We start from the raw sequence: 16,183 nt of genomic DNA on the forward strand, positions 1-16,183 counted from the left end.
TCCTCAGGCTGAACATCCCCTCTTCTTTCCACGGGTCCCAGAGCCTTCCCAACCCTGTCAGTAAAGCAGCTTTCCCCTAAGTGCCTGCATGTCCTGTCCCCCGTTAGCTTGCAGCTCTGGGAGGCCCCTACTGCTGGGCTCTAGAGCCCTGCGGCCACTCGCCCAGAGGCGTCACCCTCTCAGGAATGAAAACCTGAGGGTAGAGGGCTGAGGTTTTGGCTGAGGAATTCCATACCTGGAGTGTGAAGATCTCCTGGAACCTCTAACCCTTGACCCAAGCTGTGTGGGAGCCCAGCAGTGGGGCCCCAAGGTGTGCCCCTCCAGAAAGGCCCAGGCCCCCACCAGCCCAGGGCTCCCATCCGGCTTCTGTGATGGCCACAGTTCTTTAAAAAGATGCATTGAAGAGTTCCTTGAAGGCTAGGGCTTGGCATGCCTCTGGGGAGAGCCAGCTATGCCGCCTCCCATTGCCAGTGGGACCAGCCGGTAACAAATGTGTTCTGTTCCTGAGCCCCTTCAACCTTGAGGAAAGTGACATCCCCTGACGCGTGGGACCCTAGCAGGTCCTAGGCAAGCTGGCAAGGTGAAATAGCTGTTGGAACCAAGTCGCTGATGGAAGGAGCAACTTACTCGAGGAAGCTCTGACCAGGGTTCAAGGCTAGAAGGGGGCATAACTCAGCAGAACTGTGGTCAAAGGAGGATATAACTAGGGGGCAGTTAAACCAGGGCTGGGAAAAGATTAGCTCCCATGTCCAGGCTTGGCTGTGCTGATTCAGTTTCATTGGCCATGGCATTGTGACTTCTAATGATCACCCCTCCTCGCCCACCCCCACCCCAGCCCAGCTCTGTGATTCTGTATAGAAACCCCGGGTTCGAGGATGCCACCCCTGTTGGAAATCCCTTGTGCTGACCCAGAAGCATTTCCATATGCAGAAACTCCTAATCTCACTCTCACCAGACTATCTGAGGCCTTCTCCTCCTTGAGTTGGGAATAATGACACCTTTCCCAGCGGGATTTAATTATATGCTTATAAAGCATTTAACGCAGTGTCTGGCCTATAGTATGTGCTCAATAAATACTAGCTATTGTTAATAACCAATCCCAATCCTAACTAACCTTAACACTGACCAACCTTAACTCCAAAAGTAACTGATAAAGTCCAACACCAATGACCCAGCTTTAACATTTAACCTACCCTGAAACTAACCAATCTCACCCTAACCCAGACCCTAACCCAGGCCCGCTGACTGGTCAACCCTAACAAATCCAGGTAACACCGACTGCCCACCCCGGATGCCCGCTGGTCTGGCCCCCTCCAGTGTGGGCTTTGCGGGGACAGCACCGCAGGACCCGGAACCTTCTCAGAGCTGCTCTCTCAGGCTGCGCCCTCCTCCCTCTCCCCTCCCCTCTGCCCGTGGCAAGGGTGAGGGGTGTCTCTGTGCTTCCTCTGCAGTGTACAAAAGCTGAGCGAGTTCCTTTCCAGTGCCGAGATCCGCGAGGAGCAGTGTGCTCCCCGCGAGCCTGCGCCCCAGGGCCAAGCCAGCAAGTACCAGACAGTGGTGAGTGCCTGCCATCCCCCCACCACTCTCAGTGTTTTTCTGTAGTGCCTGTAGCTTGTGCCCTGGCGTGTCCTGCTTCCACCTTTCCTCATTGGAAGGGGGAACTCCCTTCCCTGCACAGCTCCCACCCCTATGGACCCTTACCTCCTCCTGACCATTCCCAGCCCCTTAAGGTTGTGAACCGCAAGCATCCAGCCCGGGAGGACTGTCAGGGCTTCACGGCCCCCCTGCAGAGGCTGGCCCCCAGTGTAGACGGGGATGCTGACAACTGGTGTGTCCAGGTGAGTCCTGGACCTTACACCCCAATACCTGGCCCCCCAGCACCATTCCAGGAGGGAGCTCAGCATCAGAGATCTATGTGCTGAGTCCTCTGCCGTGGAGGTCACCCTGCCTGCTGGGAGGGTTCATTGCAGTCCCGAAACCAGGGACAAGTCTTCCTTCTCCATTGAATGGGGGAACGTGTGATTGTCCTCTTGGAGAGGGTGCTTCGGGCAGGAGTCAGCATGAGAAGGCCATCCCCCCTCTCCCCTGCCCTAGAAGTGATCCAGGGCCTGAAATCAGTGTTTTTTGGCTTTTGTGGGGGAGGGGAGGCAAGAGACCTTTCACACGAGAACCCAGCTGCCTTTCTGTTCTCTTCCGGGCGGTGGGGTACCACCAATAAAGATCATTGGAGGCTTCTTCACGTGGACGCCTGATGGAATCCCCACACTGTCCAACATCACCATCCGCATCCCCCGAGGTACGGCCCAGCTCACCTCTCCAGCATGGTCTGGGGGTGCCCCCTCAGAGTCATAGCTGAAGTGCCCCCTCCCCATGTCCACTGAATGACAGGGGGAGAAAAAGAAAAATCGGCATGTACTGAGTACCAGCTCAGTGCTCACTCCTGGTGGGTACTCTGGGGTATGAACGCTGCAGAGGGGTGGGCTGCGTCCTCTGGGAGTCCATGTGCAGGTGGGAGTGCATCAGCAAGGACAGGACAAGACAGCAGGACCAAGCATCTGTTGCAGACATGCGGGTGCTTCACAACAAGAAGAGCAGTCCTGAGTAGCCAGGGAAGGCGCTGTGGAAGAGGTGGGGTTTCTGAGAATGAGCAGGATCCCTCAGGCCATGAGGCACGGTGGGCATCCTGGCAGAGGCAGTAGCATGAGCAAAGCATGTAGGTGGGATGGAGATGGGAGCCAGAGTGGCCTCTGTTGGGACTAGGAGGAGCTGGGCTCGCCCTGGGGAGCCCTAGCAAGGAGAGCAGCGAGTGCTTAGGAAGGAGCAGGGGACCACTGGTGGAGGAAGGACCTGGGAGGGGTTCCAGAAAGAAAGGCTCAAAGGGGGATTCTAGGTAGGAGGAAAGCAAATGGGGGTCCCAGGTTCGGGTGTATCTGTCTGTCTGTCTTTCTGGGTGGTAGTCGTTCAGACTCCCTCCTGCCCCAGTCCCATCTGCTGCCCGCCCTCCCTGCAGGCCAGCTGACCATGATCGTGGGGCAGGTGGGCTGTGGCAAGTCCTCGCTCCTCCTAGCCACCCTAGGGGAGATGCAGAAGATCTCAGGGGCCGTCTTCTGGAACAGGTACTAAATGCATCCTCAGGGCCAAGTTAGTGGGGAGAGCAGACGGTGGGCAGCTGGGCAGCCTTTCTTTCAACTATCCTCAAGGGAGGGTGCATCATGCACTTATTGGGTACTCAACTAATGCTGTTCATTGTTATTCTCACCATCATCATTAGTACTTACTAAACCCTTACTATGTGCCCAGTACTTTGCTAAGTCCTCTGCATGCATTATTTCATTTGATCCTTATGACAACCAGCAAGGTAAGGACTGTCAACAGTTCTTGTTTTATCCATGAGGGTTAAACTCTTTGCCCAAATTCACTCAGCTAATAAGTGGCTGAGCTGGAACTCGAACTCAATTCCATTTGACTCCAAATTTCATGCGCGCTCAGCTACACTGCCTTCCTGTGTGGGGGACTACGGCACAAACATTGGTTTCCGGCTTGGTCATCAGCAAAACCAACACAGACCGCTCAGTGGGTGTTTGAGGAGCCAGAGATAATCCAGACAGACGTGGGTTTCTGGACAAAGATCACTATCTTAATGAAAGAGCCAGAACCCCAGGTTGAGTCAATCATGAATCTATTATTTATACCCACGTACTTCCAAAAAAAAAAACCACTTGAAACTAGTTGATAAAAGATACATATAAAAGAGAAGCTTTTTTTAAAAGCAAAGAAGAGCTGAGAAGTGAAGAGGGTGGGAAAGGTGTACAGAAGCCTGGGTGGGGCCTAGCTGGGGCCCTCTGCCCCCACACCCACAGCCCAGGGCAAGGGGGACCTGACAGGTTTGTAGAGCCCATTCAGGAATAAAGTTTGCAGCCAATCCAGCAGAGGACAAGCAGCTTCCTTACAATCATTTCTAGGGGGAGATTTTCATTCAAGAGGTCAGGTTTTTCATAAACCTGAGAGCAGAACTGAGCAGAGAGAAAGACCTTGGGCCCAGTGTCTGAATACCTGTAGGGACCTCCATTCCCTGCTTTTCCAAAATGTCCCTGAATGGTGCATCCAACAGATGGCAAGGTTCCCTCCTCTGTGGGGCTGTGGGCTGGCAGACAAATGCTTTGGGTTTCCTGCGACTTCAGTCTCTGGAGTCTGAATTCCATCAGGGACAGAAGGGCCTCTGCCTCCATTCCCCATCTTATTTGGGGGATTTCTCAACACGGCCTGACTGGGGAGGTCTTTGTACCAACTGCCCCTTAGGGCTCTGAAGGGAGGAGTCCTTGCCCATTGGCTGACAGTGTGTATCTGTGAATGGAAGATGGGATTACGGGGCCCAGAGATTGGGGCCGCCCCTGGATTCTTGGGTCTGTGTCCCACTCAGCATGAGTCAAACCCCCTCTGGGCCTGGTCTCTTGGCCCCACTTCGTTTATCCCCTCCCCCAGCCGCCAACCTCAGGTGCCCTCACCCCAGCATCAGGCCCTCTCTGTCCTCCGCACAGGCAGCAGGCCTGCTTGGCAGGGGTTCAGCCCTGCCCTGGCCCCCGCCTCTTCTCCAAGCTTTGCCAAACCTCAGGCTCCTGACTGCTGTCGCGTCTCTCTTTGGAAGGCTCTGGCCCAGCCTGGGGGATACGAGGGGCCTCTCTAGGGAAGCCAGCATTGAGCAGCACTCATGTGCCAGGCACTGGGCACGGCACTTTATTTACTTAGTCCGCAGTCAGTCTGCCCCAAACTCTGTGAGGTAGACATCCTTCATCCCACTTCACAATAAGGAAGCTGAGGCGAAGCAAGTGACCCGAGGCCACCCAGCTCTCAAATGGCGGAAGTGGGATTTGTCCCTAGGTGCTCCAGGGCATGGGCTTTCCGCTGAGTGCTGAGAGAGAAGGAGCTCAAGAGCAGTGTGAAGAAATCGTTAACCTGACAGTCCCAAAGCCAGCAGCCCTGGTAGCCAGGGCACCTCCCTACCTCGTCAGCAGAGCCACCAACCAGGTGCTCACAGCTCTGTCCTCATGACGCTCACTCTCAGCAGGCCGCGGGGCCCAAGTTCCCAGCTCCGTTTGAGTGTGGGGTGGGGGTTGGTGATGAGAAGGTTCTCGCTTCTCCAGCATCCATTTCGCCCTCCTCCATGGTGCAGCTTCCCTCCCAAGCACAGCTAGGCACATCCTGGCAGCCTGCAGCCAACTCTAGGAGGTTGCAAGACTTTGTCCGCCATGCAACTCAGACTCCAGTCTCTCTACCTTGATGTATTCACTCACCCCCTGTTTATTGAGCACCTACTGTGTGCCAGACTCTAGGCACAGCGATAGCAATGCAAAGATGATTAAGACACAGCCCCTGCTTTTTTTGGGGGGGAAGGAGATCAGTACCATAATCGAGCACAGAGGAACAACAAGGACCTCTGTGGCCGAGGAGAGAAGGCTCAAGTGGATGTGGTATTTGAGCCTTGAAGGATGAGCGGGGTTTCATCTGATGAAAAAGGCAAGGGTAGGAGAGAAAGGTGTTCCAGGCAGGGGTATCGGCATGGGCAAAGGCGTGCTGATGTGAAAGAACATGATTCTGGTACCTGGAGCACTGGAGGTGTGGGACGCAGCGGCGGACAGCAGGAGGGGGGCTGGGCTCGGCTCCGACACCCCCATATTCTAGGCCCCGGGGAAATAAGATTTAGCCTGAAGGCTGTAGAGGAATCATGCTGGTGATAAAGGAAGGGGGGAGGGGCTGCCGAAAGGGAGACCAGTTGGGAGCTCATTACAGCATACACTGGCTGGGAGGAGTCTGGACAGACGTGGCTCCGAAGCCTTCATCTGCTGTTTGCCTCTCAAAACCATGGACACGTACGAGCTCTGTCCGGCCCACCTGTAGTGGACAATGAGTGAGTGAAGTGTGGGGGCTGTGTATGGAGGGCCTCCTCCCTTGCCTGCAAGCTCCGTGCCTCAGACACTGGGCCCAGGTCCGCGGGGGGAGGAGGCACTTGCAAAGTGAGCCAGGAGCAAAATGGCATTTGACCTGGCAGCCCCTCCTGCAGGTCTGCCTGTCTGCGCCAGAGGCAGGGGCGATGCCAGGCTGCCCCGATGTTTTCGTCCACGCCGCCGCCAAGGTGACCGGGCAGCCAGGAAGAGCTCCAGGAGGCAGAGGGCAGGGAGCTGGGGGATGAGGGGGCGCAGAACGGCCAGTGCTCTGGGGACATGGGTTGGTCTGCACAGCCGTTCGTTTATTCTTTCCAAGAACAAATGACGAGTATGGCTGAGCAGAAATAAGGAGCAAAATCTCTGGAGGCAGGCTGCCTGGGTTCAGGTCTGAGCTCTGCGCTTTGGGAAATGCCGTGACCTTTCTGTACCCGTCTTCTCTTAGTCCCATGGGGTTGATGTGAGGCTTAACCTAGCATGTAGCAAGTACACTATAAATATTATCATAAATATTATTCTTTGACAATGGACTTTTATGGCAGGTACAGAATTCCCCTGTGGCTCTTGAATGCACTCCGGCCTGTCTCCCAGGAGAGATGGTAGTCAGTTCCCTGCGCACAGAGACCATATCTTATTTGTCTCTCTGTATCCACAGAGCCTTTGCTAAATGAGCAAACCAGGAAAAATTTATAACCCTCAAGAGACTGCCATCATAAACGTGTCTTTACATCTCTCTCCGCCAGCGTGCCTTTGCACACGCTGTTCTCCTAACCCAGAATTCCACCACACAATTCCCCACCAGCTTTTGGGAAGTGGGAGTCCTATTCAAGCGTGCGTCCCACTGTGTTATGATTATCTGCTGATGTGTCCTCCCATGACACGGGGCTCCTTGAGGACAGGACCGAAGGATTAGTCCACGTTGTACCCCAAGTGCCCAGCACAGGAAGTGTATTTTGTGAACTTCTCTGTGCAGACGACGAAGGAGAAGACCTACCCCAGGGAGCTCACAAGTCCTAGGTGGATGGAGGCATGCAGGCAGAGCCCCAGGGTGGGCCCGGAGGGTCCATCAGGTGAGGGCCTGCATTCCGGGCTGGAGATTCACCGCAGCGGCCCTGGGCAGCTCCGGCACATCGGCCGCCGGCCCCGGGTCTCAGAGAGAACCGCGTGGCTCCCAAACATCCACTTTACTAATAGGTGGCTGCGGGTGCCTGGCTCTCTGCTTCAGTGCACTATCAACCTGGGAATCTGCAAACTCTCTCCTTAATATCTAAGAAGAAAACACTTTGATGAAAAGTTAATATTAGCAGATATACTCCAGTGAAATTCTTTCCCTAGAAATAGGGAATAGGGCCATTACTGACCGCAGTAGAATGATTTTAAATGTCCCCAGGGAGGCGGCAGGAAGTAGGGCCCTGAGGAAAGCACTGGGGTGGGGAGGAACGTTCCATTTCCTGATGAGGAACTATAAATCAGGCTCCCTGGAGCTCCCTGCTGCCCCTGCTCCCCCCACCCGCTGAGGCGTCCACACAGGAACTGTTTATTATTTCTGTCTGTGCCCACTCAGGCGGCCTGGGGCCTGCTTGCCCTGGGCTGGCCTCAGAATGCTGTTGCCTTGTGGGGGTTGGTGTGAAGGCTGCCTCCCAAGACCTTGATGCCCCAGGAGGTGAGAAACAGCCGCCTTTCATGACTGCCCTGCCGTCCAATCTGCCCTTGCAGTTCCTGGAAGCTTTGGGGAGTAAGGGTAAAGGGCTCAGGTGACCCCAGGTTTCCTGGAGGAGGCAGGTGTGGTGAGGTGGTAAGCAGACAAGATAAGGGCCACTGCATGGAGGTGATGAGGCAGGCTTGGAACCCGATGGTCTTTGGTTGTCCTAAGTCTGCCCCTCACTTGCTGTTGACCTTGGGCAGGTTATTTTACCTCTCTGAGTTTCAGTGTCCTCACTGGGACAATGAGAAAAACCCTTTCCTCTCTCAGAGACTTGGTGTTAGGACCCAATGACATTAATTGGAAAGGGCTCTGTGGGTAAAAGGTAACAGGAGCTACGGGCCTATCAGGAGCAGGATGAAGGGACCATGGGGACCCAAAAGTTCTAACTTCCTCTTCTAACCTGTTTCCACCTCTTCCCTGTTTATTGATTGCTGGGCTCTTTTTTTTTTTTTTAAAGATTTTATTCACTTATTTGACAGAGAGATAGAGAGAGAGCACAAGTAGGCAGAGAAGCAGGCAGAGGGAGAGGGAGAAGCAGACTCCCCACCGAGCAGGGAGCCCGACGTGGGGCTTGATCCCAGGACCCTGGGATCATGACCCGAGCCGAAGGCAACCGCTTAACCGACTGAGCCACCCAGGTGCCCCAGCTGGGCTCTTAAATGAGTGGCGGGCCCGTTAGATTCCTCCTCTGTGTGCATCTTTGGGACCAAGCATGGAGCTGGAGGGTGATCCCCAGTTCTGCAACCCCATGCCTTGCCTCCAATTAGCTATGAGCTGTGTTTATAATATATTCTCCCAGTGTTGCTGAGGTTTGGGCCATGACCCCAATTTTATACAGAAGGAAACAGAGGCTCCCCTAAGGGAAGGGACTTGCCGAGGATTTCACAACCAGCAAATAGAGAAGCTCCTCAGAGACGCACTTCAGATGCCACATTCTTTCCAGTTCTCGGCGCTGCCTGCCCTCCTGCACTGCCTCTTCCTCCAACCTAGAATTCCCTCTCCCTGTCTGCACTCGGTCCTCCCCCCCTTCAGAGTTCATCTCAGCTCTGACTTCTTGGAGCCTTTCCGCACTCTCTCAGATTTCTTCTCCCCCAGACTATTTTTGAAATTTACATTGTTCTCTGATTCTAGAAGAACGTCCATTAAATTAGAAAAGATACACAAGTATAAAGAAGGTAAAAACCACTTAATATCCCATCACCTAGAAGTTTCCAGTCTTCTCTCTATGCATTTGCAAAGTGTCGGTCCTTTCCTCCGAAATTTCTATAATACTTTCTTACTCCTACTTTGTTTTGGCCCTCATAACTTTCTGACTCCTGTACCTATCTGATTTGCTCTACTAGGCGGCGAGCCCTGTGAGGCGGGCTCTGTGCCTTGACTCTGCTTGGTGCGCACACGCGTGCCCAGCAACTAGCTGGTTGGAGGGAAGGACATGGGGTTGGAGAACTGCGGAGGAATTGTCCTTCAGCTCAGTGCTTGGTCCCAAAGGTACAGACAGAGGAGGGATGGAATGGTCCCAACACATTTAAGACTCCAGTGATCAATGAGAGAAAGTCCGTGCCACATGTACCATTTTGTACTTTTCAGATGGAAACATCTACACACAAAGCCTTGGGGAGGCTCATTCTAGGGAGGCTGGGGCTATACTAGGAAAAGGTGAAGATGTACCTGGATTCATACCCCAGCTTCCCTTCATCCTAACTGTAACATGGGGCATGTCATGCAAACTCCAAGCCTCAGTTTCCCCATCTATAAAATGGGGATACTAACACCTCTTTATAGTGTTGTCCTGTGGATGACGTGGTTCATACCAACAACTTCACACTGTGCCTGGCATGAAGATGGCTCTCACTGAGTGCCAGTCTCCCTCCCTCCCTTCTTCCCAAATGACTAAGATGTCAGTCAGTAACCTCCCTTTATTACAGGTCTGTCATGTGCTAAGCAAGGTTGGGGCTGGAAAAGTTGCTCTTCCTGCCTTAAAATCCCATTGGGGATAAAAGACTTACCCAGGAGCTGATTAAAGAGTAAGGTAGTCCATTATACAGGCTAATTGAGCAGCCCAGACAACGATGCAAACTGAGTTAAGGCCGAGAGTGCTCACTGTGTGCTGGGGTCCTCAGGAGGCCGCAGATGCACTTTCCTCCAGATAAATAACAGCCTTTGCAACTCTGGAAGCAGGCAAGGCAAGAAGATTCCAGAGACAAGCTTATCTGGGCCGTGGCCACAGTTGGAATTTGTAAGCTTTGGTTTTTCACCTGTCTCACATTATCAGGTGCCCAGAAATTACAGCAATCTGGTGCTTGGGGAACACAAGGTTAGGCGGGGTTGAGAGAATGAGAGGAGAACCCAAAGATTGAAGAACAGAATCTGAGGGGACGTGGGACTACACATCCATCAGGATCTCCTCTCAGCTCTGCTCCTCAGGAGGGACGGAACGGAATTCATCAGGCTCCTTTCTGTCCCTGGTTTTGTCCATCCCAGTGTTCCTGACAAATCACAGTGAAGTAATGTAGCATGGTCATTAAGAGCATGAAGCTTTAGAGTCAGGTAGATCTGTTTCCTCTGCTACTTGCTGGCTGTGTGGCTTTGGGCAAGTTACTTAGCCTCTCTGACCCTCACTTTCTTTGTCTGTAAAGTGGAGACAGTCAAAATCAACCTTCTTCATTTAAAGCTTTAAAAAAGTGATACTATTACGGTGCTTATCACAGTGCTTACAAAAGCTCAATATAAATGTTAGCCGGTTTTAGTATAATTAAAGTAAGATCTGTATGAAAACAGAGCCAATTGTTTTTCCCCAAGTGTGCATATCAGAAGCACCCATTTCATTGGCAGAGGGCTACTTCTGGAAGGTTGAGAGGTGGTCTGGGGGAGGAGAAAGAGCACTGGCAGAGTTGGCACCAAAATTCAGGTCACCTCACTCAGTGTTTTCAAATTTTTTTTACTATAATCCACAGTGTGAAATGAAATGCATTTTACATCACAGTCCACTTCGTTCATGCATTGATAGAGAAGAGAAAAAAATTCGCCAAAAAATACACATCTTAACCACATGCCGTGCACACTTTTTTTTTTTTTTTTTAGTGCTGTTGCAGTTCACTTACTTCACACGCCATTATTGGGTCCCAATCTACAGTTTGAAAGCACTGTATAAATTGATTGTGACCTTGGCAAAGTTACTTTTCCTCTCTGAGCTTTCATTTTCCCAACTGGAAAACCAAGCATCGTGATGCCCAGCCAGCCTCACTGCTGCCCTGAGCTGTGCCAGGAGCACAGATTTAGTCCTTGCTATTGGGACGGTGCTCATCTGGGTGCTGTGGGAGGGACAGAGATTGAGGAGAGCAGTTTGTGCCCCAAGGAAGCCACTTGGGGACACTGGGCAGGGGGGAAGGGGTGGGGGTGGTGGGGATGGCTGCTCTCCAAAGACCTTTGTGATAGAGAGAAAGGCAGTGGAATGAGAAGTAACTGGTGTTGGTTTTTCTCATTTGTGCCCCAGCAGCCTTCCTGATGAGACCGGAGAGGACCCCAGGTACAGCTCGGAACTGGGTTAGAAGTGGGTCCCAACAAAGGGAAGAAGCTGGGGGGCTGGGAGGGCTTGGAGGGGGGTGGGGTACTGAGTCTGGATTGCAGGGTATGCAGCCTACATCATGTCAGAGGCACCGGGCCTTATAATAAGGCATGCTTTCTCAACAAGGGTAAAATCTGGTTCTTGGAGAGAAAAAAAAAATCTTAGACATGCCAGTCTGTGGCCCTTCAAAGGGCCATATAGTATATAAACAGATATATAATAGATCTGTGGTTTAAAAATTTCATGGTGAATGGGGCACCTGGCTGGCTCTGTCGGTGGAGCATGAAACTCTTGACCTCGGGGTCGTGAGTTCAAGCCCCATGGTGGGTGTGGAGCCTACTTAAAATAAAAATTTTTTAAATTAACTAATTAATTAAAATGTCATGGTAGATAGTCAGAAAGTAGCTTCCTGCTTGCCATGGGCTGGTGAGAAGGGAGAAAGGGAGTCACTGCTAACGGGTACAGGGTTCATTTTGGGGAGGTGATGCTTGCACAACCTTGGGACTCAAGTAAAAACCATTTAACTGGAAAACAGATGTGGCAGGGAAAAGACAATTCGGGCGGGGGGGGGAAAGTGTGTCTAAAAAGACCCTACGGAATGCTCCTGAAAAAAAAAAAGTTGAGAAACACGGCTGTGAGAGAGGAGGTAGATATCCCCCAGGCCAGACAGAAAATGCGGTCTTACTGCTTTATGTTTAGTGTACAGGTCTGAAAAAGTCCAGGTGAAGTCGATTAATGAGGCTCTGAGACCCTCACGACCCTCCCCAACCTCACACCTCCCAAGAACATGTGGGACACCCTGGCGGGGGCATGAACCCAGGACCGGGGAACATTGACTCAACTCTGTAATTACACTCAAGTTCCTGGCCTTGGCTCTGACCCCAGAGTGTTTCACTTCCCCATGTTTCCTCTGCCCTTTCTCCCACCTTGTCCCCAAGTGCCGGGGTGTGATGACAGGCCCAGCCTCTCTAGCCACAGTAACCGTGGTTCTTGAGCCAAAAGGCCAAGCTGACGGTATGTGACCAGTCTGACCTGTGGATGACAACGGCGGGACAGAAGAGCTGACACTAGATCCGTTGCAGGCAGCCCAGGGCACGGGGACACTGCCGCTGACCGTGCCCCTCCCCGCAGATCCCCCAGATTCCACCGCCGGCCGCTGACAGGGCCGCACGAGGCTTCTCGGCCCTCTGGCTGCCACCACGAGAGCTCCACGGGCCGAAGGTTCCCACACACAAGCTGCGGGCCTGGCCTGGCTCCTTCCAGACAGCCCTCCGTGGCCCAGCTGTTTTGGCAGCCACGTCTGTCTGAGACGAGTCTGTGCATTTGAGCCCCGATGCAGAGGCTGGAGCCTGGAAGGAGCCACATACTGGCCTTCATACTCCTCTGACACGGGATTCCACCCCCCCACACACACAAGCTTACACCATTGGTGCCTTTCCCCCATTCTCCCTCTCAGCTGGGGCCCTGGGGCCCTCCTCACGCACCCCACACATACTGGGGATGCTACACAGGGTCGGGCAGCGGAGGCTCCCCCAGGATGGCCAAGCCCCACTCCTCACCCCTCCATGCAACGTGGGTGGCTGCATCCTTGGTCCCAGGGACTCTGAAGGCACCCTCATGCCGGGTTTGAGGGAGCCCAGATGTCTGTGGAGAAGGTGGGGCATGCATGGGAGCCCTGAAGTTGTGTCTTCTCTTCCTGCTGCAGCCCAGAGCGGGAGCCGGTGGCCGACTCGGACGTCAGGTACCCTGCCCGGGATCACCTGCCCTATGGGCAGGCTTCCTCAGAGGAGCTCTCAGGCCCCAGGGAGCCACGGAACTCTCGAAGGCAGCCCCCCCATCGCCCAGCCCAGTGGCAGGGAAGAGGCCCAGGGGGCTTCTGTACTCCATCAGATGGTTCAGAGGCCTCCACTGCTTCTGAGCACCAAGCTGCTCCCTTCACACCAGATCGTTTTTTTCTGCTCCCCGCCCCGCCGCCTTGTTTTTGGTCTTCGAAAACCTTACCACACTAAATGTGGTTTCCTTGGCTCTGCTTATTTTAAAGAAGTTCCACTTGGAGAATTACCTGTTAATATCAAAAGCAAGTGGTTTGAGGGCCACTCAGGGAAGCAGGAAATTAGGGGTTGAGGGTTTACTCGGTTTGGTCACATTTTGGGCTCCTTCCAGTTCTGGGTACAGATTCAGGAAGAACAGATGACAGGGGTGGGACAGGTCGGTTGCAGGGCAGGGCAGGGTTGAAGACCTGGGCACCAAGCCGGCCCTAGGCCACCAGGGGCCACAGAAAGCAGATTTCTGCCAAGTGCACCTCCCCGGTCTAAACCCTCTGCTTGACAACTGCCCCTGAGAAGGGCGCCCCTACTCCCACCTGCTTCATTCCAGGAAGAGAGGCCCCGTGGCCTATGCTTCTCAGAAACCATGGCTGCTGAATGCCACCGTGGAGGAGAACATCACCTTTGAGAGTCCCTTCAACAAACAACGGTAAAAGCCTCTCAGAGGAAGACAGCCTGGGGGAGGGGAGAAACTGGTCAAGGGCAGCATTAGCCAGCCCTCCCCAGTACCTGAGCCCCAGCCGGCTGCCCTGCCCCTCCATCGATCACCCCACACCCAGCCATTCTGCTCTCCAGGATGCTTATCTGGATTCCAGCCTGTTCCATATGGCACATCTGGAAATGATCCAGGTGTGCCTGGGCATTGAGGCAGTCCAGCTCCTGTGGGTATGAGGGCAGAAAGGGTGGGGGTCATTGGGTGGAAGCCTTGGTGCCTTCTCCTGAGGCTAAGGGGAAGGCTGACCCAGCTCCCCATTATTCCCTACACCCAGCTCTGCAGCTCATGCGCTATTTTCCCTCCAATGATAATAATAATCGCTACCATCAATTGAGCTCCGAGGTGCCAAGTGCAGCGTCCCGCTCTATATGCGTGGTTTCCTCTAATGCTCACAACCACCCCAGGAGGCAGCTACTATTATTAGCCCCATCCTACAAAGGAGGAAACCAAGGCTCAGAAAGGTTAGGTAACTTGCCCAAGGCCACCCAGCCAATAAGTGAGAGAAATGAGTCTCAAATCCAAGGCTGCCTGACACCCAATTACTTGTCACCAAGACCCTCTGATGCCTCCATGCATGCTGGCTGGCACCTGCCCAAGCTAAGAGCTGGTCGGGGAAGTATGAGAGGAGCAGGCTGGGCAAATATTTGATCAGCCATCATCATTACTGCTGAAGCCAACCAGCAGTGATTTTCCCTGGCAGTGCCCCCAGGGTGGGCTCTGGCCACAGTTTCTCCCACTGCACGGGGGCCTGGGGCTCCCTTTTGTCACTTACATGGCATATTTGCTACTATCCAATTTCATCCTTCAAATATTTAACTGGCCCCAAGACTCTGTGAGGTGCTGCCCTCAGCTCTTTTGAAGCTCACGCGGTGTTTGCCTGCAGCCAGGCAGAAGGCCATTAAAGCCATTGCTCCCCCTGAGCACAGCTGCCCAGAAGCTAATGACCCTCTGCATGTGCTCAGGCCCGACTCTGGCCAGGCTGATCAGCTGTGTCTGCCCCTCCCACCCCCACCCCCGCCCCACCACTCCAGGTACAAAATGGTCATCGAAGCCTGCTCCCTGCAGCCGGACATCGACATCCTGCCCCATGGAGACCAGACTCAGATTGGGGAACGGGTTAGTAGCAGCCTCTATGGGGTTTTTTCAAAGCGGGGGCCCTCAATCTCCCCTGACCCCCAGCATGCCCGGAGATCATTCTCAGGGAGAGCAGATGACTGGAAAATAAGAGAGGGTAAAGGTGGAAGAGCATCCTGCAGTGAAGTCAAAATGATCTCGAGCCCTGGGCGGCTGGCTATCCTCGACAGGTTTGCAACTCGCGCCTTGCTGGGCTGGAGATGACTTGGCATCTCCTTCATTCATGCCCCACATATATACTAAGGGCCCACGTGATACTGCGGTAGGCCCGGGGTTATCTCCTTCAGGTACCCTGGCCAGGTGGGGCCCCTCCTCCATAAGCTTAGGCAAATAGGATGCTCCCACGACTGTCCTCCTCATGTATGATTTAAATCCCTACTTTCTGTGTCTTAGTTGTCACCAGTCAGATGGTCCCTAGCACCTACATGATGAATCTTCAAAGACGTGGGGATCCTGCTCCCCACTTCTGAATGCATTTGGTAAACGTGTACAAGTTCCTCCTCTCTTCAAGATGAGGAGGGGGCAAAGAGGTGGATAGAGCCAGGCCTCCATCTCAGAGAGCTCACAGTCAAGTAAGGGCCAGGACAGTCCTTGCTGAGGGGCTCTGAGAGCATGACCTTTCCTCTCCTTTGGTCACAGGGCATCAATCTATCTGGTGGCCAACGCCAGCGAATCAGTGTGGCCCGAGCCTTGTACCAGCACACCAACGTTGTCTTCTTGGTGAGTGCATTAGCTGGTGTCCCCCTTGAGGCCCTCCCTGACTCACTGCCTGTACACACACACACACATACACACACACACCCCCCAACCTCCCTCCATGGGAGTAAACCTCTCCTGCCAGAGATATTACCTAATCATTGGTGGGGAAACTGAGGCAAGGATAGTGCAAATGACCCACTGTGGACTTCACACGGAACTCTGCAGTAGCCATAAGGGGAGATGTGTAGGAGTTACAGGCCGCCTCCCTGCTGGACAGCCCCAAACTATCAACACTTAGCCCCACTATAATTCGTGGAATGTCTGCTGCCACCGCCCATCCCATGCCCAGAGCAGACATTGCTAATTGATCACAGCAGTAGTAATAGAAAATTCAGCATTATCAATGAAAGCAATTCTGTGAAACCCCACATTAAGTTTCTGTGGGAAAATTAACTTGGCTTCAGAATCCTTCTCAACACAGCACTCCAGATAACCTTTAGCAGTCAAACATGAGATCACATTATTAGCTCTCCCTGCCATAGTTCATGCCAAGTTCTGTGTTAGGTGCTTTGGTTGACACTGAAGAATTCTGAGAGCCAA

The 16,183-nt window shown here is 53.3% G+C and overlaps 1 protein-coding gene across 7 annotated transcripts in view; it reads left to right on the forward strand.

Annotated features, from left to right (window-relative positions):
- The window catches only part of ABCC8 (ATP binding cassette subfamily C member 8), a 74,101-nt gene that overhangs the window by 40,617 nt on the left and 17,301 nt on the right, over positions 1-16,183 (forward strand). For 4 of the 7 annotated variants that reach the window (XM_078058332.1, XM_078058334.1, XM_036116340.2 and 1 more), the window contains exons 13-21: positions 1,452-1,557; positions 1,722-1,838; positions 2,221-2,296; positions 3,011-3,116; positions 11,141-11,170; positions 12,915-12,950; positions 13,586-13,684; positions 14,782-14,866; positions 15,524-15,604. In XM_078058332.1, the coding sequence (XP_077914458.1) occupies positions 1,452-1,557; positions 1,722-1,838; positions 2,221-2,296; positions 3,011-3,116; positions 11,141-11,170; positions 12,915-12,950; positions 13,586-13,684; positions 14,782-14,866; positions 15,524-15,604 (736 nt within the window). Of the gene's footprint in view, positions 1-1,451; positions 1,558-1,721; positions 1,839-2,220; positions 2,297-3,010; positions 3,117-11,137; positions 11,171-12,914; positions 12,951-13,585; positions 13,685-14,781; positions 14,867-15,523; positions 15,605-16,183 lie in introns of all 7 variants that reach the window. The other 3 variants (XM_078058333.1, XM_036116339.2, XM_036116341.2) reach the window with 1 other exon arrangement.

The sequence above is a fragment of the Halichoerus grypus genome, chromosome 11 (assembly GCF_964656455.1).
Source record: "Halichoerus grypus chromosome 11, mHalGry1.hap1.1, whole genome shotgun sequence".
In the NCBI taxonomy this organism is placed as follows: domain Eukaryota; kingdom Metazoa; phylum Chordata; class Mammalia; order Carnivora; family Phocidae; genus Halichoerus; species Halichoerus grypus.